Source organism: Aphis gossypii, chromosome X, assembly GCF_020184175.1.
Source record: "Aphis gossypii isolate Hap1 chromosome X, ASM2018417v2, whole genome shotgun sequence".
Lineage (NCBI taxonomy): Eukaryota > Metazoa > Arthropoda > Insecta > Hemiptera > Aphididae > Aphis > Aphis gossypii.
The window spans coordinates 10453663-10462337 of record NC_065533.1 but is presented as its reverse complement, the minus strand read 5'-3'; the positions used below and the strand labels follow the sequence as shown (position 1 = coordinate 10462337).

The 8675-nt window shown below is 24.7% G+C and overlaps 1 protein-coding gene across 1 annotated transcript; it reads right to left on the bottom strand.

Annotated features, from left to right (window-relative positions):
* Window positions 1-263: 263 nt before the first annotated feature.
* Window positions 264-4179, bottom strand: LOC126551558 (fibroblast growth factor receptor-like 1). The gene is made up of 4 exons (XM_050205278.1): window positions 4070-4179; window positions 2030-2164; window positions 1675-1869; window positions 264-700 (listed from the first exon to the last, which is right to left on the bottom strand). The coding sequence occupies exons 1-4, from the start codon at window positions 4080-4082 to the stop codon at window positions 513-515; spliced, it is 531 nt and encodes a 176-aa protein (XP_050061235.1). The 5' UTR covers window positions 4083-4179; the 3' UTR covers window positions 264-512.
* Window positions 4180-8675: the final 4496 nt, after the last annotated feature.

Below are 8675 nucleotides of genomic sequence, written 5' to 3'. Positions count from 1 at the left end.
TCATTTTAAGGCGTTTTTTTTTTATATACTTAGCGCGACCCTGCCGGGTCGTTGGATAAACGTAATACAGATACATTAATTATCAATTCTTCAATTATTTATCGTAAATTACCGGTAATTGTAGTGTAAAATCCACCCTTGTAAAATAAAAATGGATGTTTTCTATGTTTATCTGTATATTACGTTATTTTTTATTTTTCGTTATTTACCATAACATATATAGCAGTATAGCACATATAATTTTAATAAATATGAAGGGAAAATTGAATTTACTATCTATGAATTGAATGGTATGGTTAGAGCAACTATGTCATTAATATCACTAATTCAAATATTACAAAATTGTGGGTTATTATTCCATTGCTGCATTGAATGTCTCATGAAGGAGCACTGTCTCTATAAATCAAAATATTTGTAAGCCCCGATTTGTACATAATTTGTGTACTATATATTTTTTTATTTGTACATAATTACAATCAAATATCACAGCCGACATAGCGTAGCACTTTCTTTTAAAAGTCGTGTTTCAGTACCTGTATGGGAGTTCCGTAATTTAAATTTACATCGTTCACATTCTGGAATCTAGGTTCATGATGCAACCATCGTTTAGGTGTTAAACGATCCGAAATTAAATTACATTTAAACGATGCGTTGGTGTGTTCCAAGGTGGTGACATCGGGTTGCCTTTTTTTATTTCTTTCTGTTAATAATAATCTTTGATTAATTTCGTAAAATTAGTTTCAATATTTATTGTTTATTTTTTCAAATCATATAAATGTTATAATATAATTTATTTCTAGGGCTCAGATTTGTATGTAAAATGTAAATACTTATTTTTACTGCAACTTGATAAATTAATTTAGGTAGGTAAGTAATTAATTTGTTTGGAAAGATTTCCAATGAAATTAACTACCTATATTTTATTTTACTACGAGTACACGTTTTTACGTGTTTCGATAATTTGTTCATTTACAATTTATTATTTATATATTTATTGTAAACAATTTGATAAATGTAACCACCAAACTATTGCACGACTTTTTAATAATTCTATATGAGTAATGAGTATAGTACACTATCATGGCTTAATGTAGTTTTGCATTATAATGTATTATTATTTGTATCTGATGCCGTACTTTAAATGATAAAAGCCGGTAAAATGATCCATTTAACGTATTTAGCACACGCATTTCACCGAATAGCAGTAACCATCTTATCGAAATTTACAAAAAAAGACTAATTAATATCTACAGTCAAAAATATATTTTTAAAAGCTCCTATAGCCGTATTCAAACATTTAAAAATGTGTAGGTAGGTACCCGGATTTAAGCCTCCCGCCACAACCAATTATCACCAGAATTGAACATTTAAAATTTAAAATGCATGTTATCAAACATTGCAATCAAGACAATAAATATTCTTATTTTATTTTATAGCTTTTTTTATTTATATTTTATAATTTTTAGTACTTTTTTTTAATCATTTTACTATTTAAAATATAATTTGTTTCTTTAAGATCTCATATGGATAATGGATATATTATATAAATAAACTATGTTAGTAAAATAAATATTTTGAGTTTTTAGCACATATTTTGGTTTCATGAATACATATACATCCAAGCTCTATTCATTACTAAACGATGTAATGATAGGTATTTATCTATATGCTTACTTTTTACTTTGACTTTATAAATGAAATCTATAAATCCGTACTCGTTGATCACTTCACACGTGTAATTACCGGAATCCAATATTGTTAAATCCTCCAGTATTATGGCCCATTGAATGTATGTGATATTACCACCAATTTGACGTCGAGGTGGCGTGACTCCGTCTTTATACCATGTTATGTTTGGTAAAGGGTTACCTGCATAAACAATGAGATTTATCATAATTCATAATTATTCATTATATTATACAACGTAAATGAAAATACATTGTGTTTTATTCGAATTAAATAAGTTGATATTGAAAATTCTGACGACCACTACCTATTCTTATTAGTTAATAAAGTTAACAATTATTACCTTCAGCTTCACATTTCAATTTTATCATATTTTCTGTGTACTTTGACACTGTTTTGTACATGCTATCAAGATTTTTAAATTTGGGAGCAGTCAAATTTTCTATTTTATTGACAGCAGGAACAGTACTCACCTCGTCTAAAATTAAAACAATACCACAGAATATAATAAAATTTAAAGTATAAACATTTAACATCATATTATACTACCTATATAAATATGTTTAATATATATATATTGATTAAATCTACCACTACACATATAAGAATTATAATATATTAATAAGGTTAAATTCAAATCAATTAATATATAATTAATAAGCTTGCCATAAAAAAAATCTACCTATTCGTGTTTATTTTACTTCTGCAGAATTAATTGCTAATATTTCATAATTAATAATAATATTTTCCCCTTATAATCAATACTTTATTAGTATATTATATTTTAATTTTAGTTTAATTATAAATAGTAAAATCATGTTATTGCTTTGACATAATGTATTAAAATTTCATAAAATGTATTATTTTGAAATATTTCATTTAAGTGATAAATCAAATATATATATATATATAATATATATATATTATACATGTTCATAAATGGGAAAAAATGATTACCTAACACTCTTTTTTCGATATTTATAAATGCGAGCAATGGCAATGATTTCGCGATGAATAAAATAAATATGGTTAATACAATAAAATACATAACCTATATCGGCAGCTATATTTTTAACCGATACTTTTAGAAAAAAATATGTATGCATAAAGTCTTCCTATGCTTCTCAGCAACTACTTGGTACATCCAGTGTCACAGTCATGGCACGAGCCAAGTAAAAAAAAAAAATAACTGCACGACCGTGTATGTACCTATAGTATTTCGAAGCAGAAGTTGCCCATTTAAACTGTGTAAAATACAGACAAATTTGTTACACAACATAACTAATTTTCTAATACATCAATTAACTCCTAGTTAACTCCAAAACATCAGAAGTATTGTGTAAAACGTGTTTTGGTAAAAAATTATCAAAATCGTTCTTTTAGAAATGAAGTTATAAATGAAAAAGTACGAACTTTTTAATGGAAATTCATATTAAATTCAGAACCACGGCAGCCGTTTCTAGCATCGTCGTTGCCATAAATAATAATTAAAATAATAATAATAATCTTAATTTTTTTTTATAGCCTCGTGGTGGTAAAGATGTATATATACCTAATAATTCTAGAAAAATAAAACTAAAACAATTATAGATATCATTATCATTATCGTTATTATTATTATTATTTGCATTGATGATACATATTAGTGATAACACAACAAAAACCCTTCTTTAACTACGTGTAAAAATGGCTAAGTAAAAAAAAATATTTGATCTTTAAGCACAATAAAGATGTGATATCACGAATAAATGCTATGGTATATTAAATTTAAGTAAACTTATTCTGTTTCAAGATTTATTAAGCCGAGGTATTAGCGAGGTATTATTTCTTTAAAGAAACAAAGAACACAAAATAATTAAATGTCGAAGGTCTATATACTACTATTATTTAAAAAGTATTATTATTAATATTTATAAACTATTCTAAATAATTCCTCGCCAAGTAAATAAATTCTTGAAACAAAATAAGTTTAGGTATTTAAATTCAATATAGGTACTTAGCATTTATTCGTGATATCACATCTTTATTGTGCTTAAAGATCTATTGGGTACATTTTTACTTAGCCATTTTTCACATAGTTTACGAAGAGTTTTTGTTGTGTTATAATATAATCACACAAATAAAACATTGTTATATTCATAAGACTATAATACCTATAGTAAATTATTATTATTATTATCATTATTCTAAATTATTTATAATATAGATAATTTAGAATTCAATATCTAATTGAAATAATGTGAAGTAAAATAAAATTTTAAATGTATATTTTTTTTATAAAAAAAAAAAAAAAAAAAAAATACAATCAAATTTATTAAGCTAATAATCTGAAGTTTATATCACATAATTTGACAAATGCATTTATTCAATTACAGTTTTATACCTTTTAATAGCATAGTTTTTAAATGGGTTAACTGGCACCATCCTTTGACTAGAAAGACAATTACCGAAAATAACGTTAGTAGTATTTTGAATAGAACCCGATAATTGGCCATTATTCAATTTTCTGGAAGAAAAAAAATTTTTTAAACTTAGCATAATTAACTAATAATTATATAAAAAGCAAAATTAATCATTAAAAAATTATGAAAAATAAAAATTTTATACAACAGTATATTTTAACAAAAATACATTATTTTATATATTATTATTCCGTTTCAGTCGAACTAAGATAAGATGTCGATAGGGCCGGATAAAGACATTTTGCACCCCTAGGCAATCCTACCTAAAATCAAGAACTATTTTTTTTATAAAAATAAAATTTTTTTACTACAATTTGGTATTTATTAAATATTATGAAATAATATGTTAACAATTTTAGATTCTGAACGAAGTGATGAATGTATTGATTTTACAATGGTGTGTGTTTTTTTTTTTTTTTTTTGTTTTTGTGTCTGTGTACAGCATAACTAGTCGAAATAATGCTCCAATTTCAAACTATGGGGGTGGTTTCCGATGTAAAAGTGAACATCCTTGGTGCATTATAGAGGTAAAAAGTTAACATTTTTCAACAGTTTTCAAAAGAATCGAGAAAAACAAAAAAAAAATTACAGAAAAACGGCAATTTTTACGCAAAACCAGTTTTCGACCAAATCGATTTTTTTATGGTTGTAATTCAAAAACTAATCACTGAAAATACTTGAAATTTTCACCAAATTTTAATGTCAGTGGTATCCGTATATAGTTAATTTTCAAAAAATTTTGAGTTATTTATAGACCACTGAAATTTTCGATTTTTTTGAGAAATTTTTTTTAAAGTGTCGATAAAAAATTTTTGGATGACCAAAAAGTTTTGAAAATTTAATACAAGGTTCCTTATGAGTTGTTTTTAATGTAGCTAAAAAAAATTAAAAATCGTTAGTCACAATTTTTTTTTATAAGAGTTTATAATTCAAATTTTTACGAAATCTGTCGAAAACGCGAAAATTTGTAAGTAATTTTGAAGTTGAAAAATCATAAAATTTTTTTCTTTTATAACTAAGGTTTGAAAATTTGGTACAAGGTTCTCCATACATTTTTCTTCAAATATCTGTAAAAAAAACTCTACCGGATTCAGACAAAAAATTTTTATGAGTGTTTGAAATTTAAATTTTTACAAAACCGCGCTAAATAACGATTTATCCTCAAACGATTTTAAATATTTGTTATTATTCAAAAAGTATAAGTCGTAGATACTTGAAAATTTTACCAGTTATTTAGATTGGCATTTTATTTACTTGATTTAATTTTCAAAATATTTTGACTTTTTTTGAGCTATTTATAGACAACTGAAATTTTCAATTTTTCTGAAAATTGTTTTTTTATGTGTCGGTAAAATCTTTTTGGCCCTATCAAAATACTTGAAAATTTAATGCAAAGTTCCTCATAAGTTATTATTATAGTGATTAAAAAATTATAAGAATACATAGGCACAATTTTTTTTTATTAGCATTTGAAGTTCAAATATTGACAAAAATTCGTCATAACCATGAATATTTGCAAATTATTTTGTAGATATATTTCATAAAAATTTTTGTATAAGTAGCTAAGAGTTGAAAATTCAATACAAGGTTTTTCATAAGTTTAACTTACAATTATTATAAAAGAACTTAAATTTTGTTGTATTCAGGCCATTAAAACATAAACCACCTTTTTCACCAACCACTAGAAATTATATCCTAGGCTGACAAATCATCTTCGTTCAGAATCGTTTTTCGTATACAATGATAACTATCATTGGATTCAAATTTAACACTCCTATAATATATAACAATGATCCATACGGCACCTAATGTACAGCAGAGCGGTACTCACTTGCCCGCTTTTTTTAATATTACCATATAAACAATAATTACCTATTATAAATGTTTCAATTAAATTAATGTAAATAAATTTAATAAAATAACATTTTTGTGAACATGATTCAAATTCAAATTAAATTAATGAATTAAAACTACTTTACAGAATACTGGGATTTATTATGTAAGTAAATTATTTTATTTTTGTTATTTATAATATTTAAAAAAAATGCTTTTCTTGATTTCTATTTAGCGAATTGGTCAATATATTCATCCCATGACATAGATTCAAGTAAAACATTTTGAATAAAATTAAGAAAAGCGAATGAATTTAATTTTTCTTTTAAAAGAGGAGATAGCAAATAGTTCTTGACTCTTTTTAAGACTGTAAACGATCTTTCGTCGGAACAGTTAGATATAAGTAGAGTATTAGAGTATAATACAATATTAATGCAATTTCAGTATTAGGAAATAAACTACCTAACTTTGGAAAATATTATAAAATATATTATCTATATAGGTAGTATATTATATTATAGTAGCTTAATAATAAAATTATTATTTTTGCTTGGACACTGCGGCTGTAGTTATTCCTTGTAATTCGGATATCGGTAAATTCGTGGAAGCGCGTATGTGAGTTCGAGCGCCGTGTACACTATCGTAGATAATCGCAAATAGTTTTTTCAAATGGTACTACATTATTTCAAAACTTTGCATCTATAAAATCTTATGCCAGGAGGCAGATGCCCCCTCCCCTCTCCTTTAATCCGTCTCTGGGTGTAGAGTAGTAGGTGTGTCAAATTTGATTTCAAACCTATATTAATTACCATTGTACACGAAAAACGGTTTTAGGTAGGAATTTTCTAGGTATAAAATACCTTTATACCATATAGGTAGGTATATACCCAAAATGTATTTCATAATTTATTTTTGGTTTAAGGTGACTATGAAGTCACTTCTATTAAAGTTGATAGATATATTTTTTTGCAGAACTATTACATTAATTATATTATTAACAAATAATTATTACAATAATGATGAGTTAATACAGCAACTTTACTATAAATACTATAAAGCGGTGTGAATAAGTCCATGATATAAATTGATAGCTTATGTATTTTAAAATTAATCAACATATTTTTTGAATGTTATTGCGTAGGTACCTATTTATAGTAAAAATCATAATATATGTAAAAGTCTTAAGACCCCACTGATCATGTTTTTGAAATATAACAAAATAATTAACATCGATAATCACTGTAAAAATAGGTACCTACCTAATTTTGTCCAAATTTAAAGACTTAAAGTTCATCAAATGTAAATAAAAAATAATGATAGTGTTTGTATGATTTATAGATTTTCTTAATTCCAATATGAACAACTTATAAGAAATAGTGTATTAAATATTAAAACCCTAGTTGCAAATTTTAAAATGTCATACATTTTTTTAGCTTATAATTTCTATAAATTCTTTATTCTTTATTTATATAATTATAATATAATAAACTCATGTTGGGCTTTAAAACACATTTTTGGTTATTTCGGTACAGCAATAACGAATAGCTTTTTTTATTAAAATCATAGAAAAGTAATTTAAAATAAATAAATAACACAGAGTCAATATTTTTGAAAATTATCTATACCTAACCTTGAATATAAAATTATGTAAAAACACTGTGTGAAAATGCCATGTTTTAACGATGATTCGTTTTCAAATTACAACAAAATAAAGAAATCAAATGGATTAAAAACAAGTTTAGCATAGGTTAGGCTTATTTAATTTCGAATTTGTATAGGTAGATACTTTAAGCTTGAAAATTTACTAAAAAGTTTCATTTTCTTACAAATAAAAAAAAGTTAATCGTAGATCCACATTAATTTTTAATTTTTTAGTTTAATTTAAATTTCAAATTATACCTAATATAATTCCTTAATATCGTGAATTATTTTGTATTGGCTGACCGTCTCCAATTAAAATCATATACTCATATCTTCTGTTTTTGATACCTAATTATTTTCGTTATTAAATGTATTTTACATTTCTTAAAAATTATAAGATTAAAATCTATTCAAATATCTTTCTCTTTTTATGATCTCAAATAATTACAGTAACATACCAAAATACGAGTACCTATAAAGATAATCCATAAAATAATTATTGGAATAAAGGTATTAACATTTTTAACTAAATGCTTATAATATAATTTTCTGTTAAGGACATAAGACTTTAATTATAAACTATACTTTATTATGCCATATTATATAAATTATATAAATTATATTTGGGCTGTGGGCAAATATTAATAATCCACGCGTTATTCGTCTCCCTTTACTAATTAATACTTCGTGTGCTAAACCACCTGTAAACTACCAATATCGACCGTTTCGGTTACGCAATGTATAATATAATGATATAACTATATAAGTATAAAAAATAATGATAATTAAAGCCGTTTTGGTTCAATAGTTAACAACAATATTAATATTAGTAATACAATTTATCGAAATGCAGAAAAAAGTAAAATTCAAGTACCTACTCACAGTTTGATATACGTAAAATGGTGAGGAGGCTAACCAGCTTGTCCTTATCCTATAAAATTGGTATAAATTAAACATACACAAGACACGAAATTATAATAAATAAATGATGATAATACATTGAAAAGCATGATATACACAACATATCGCGATTAACACTTTTATAAAACTTAG

What these genes read in the sequence shown, in the direction of transcription:
- LOC126551558 (XM_050205278.1), bottom strand. An exon ending in ATTGAAATGTGAAGCTGAAG is followed by an intron (nt 1,870 to 2,029) that starts GTAATAATTGTT and finishes TTGTTTATGCAG; the next exon opens with GTAACCCTTTACCAAACATA. An exon ending in TTATAAAGTCAAAGTAAAAA is followed by an intron (nt 701 to 1,674) that starts GTAAGCATATAG and finishes TATTATTAACAG; the next exon opens with AAAGAAATAAAAAAAGGCAA.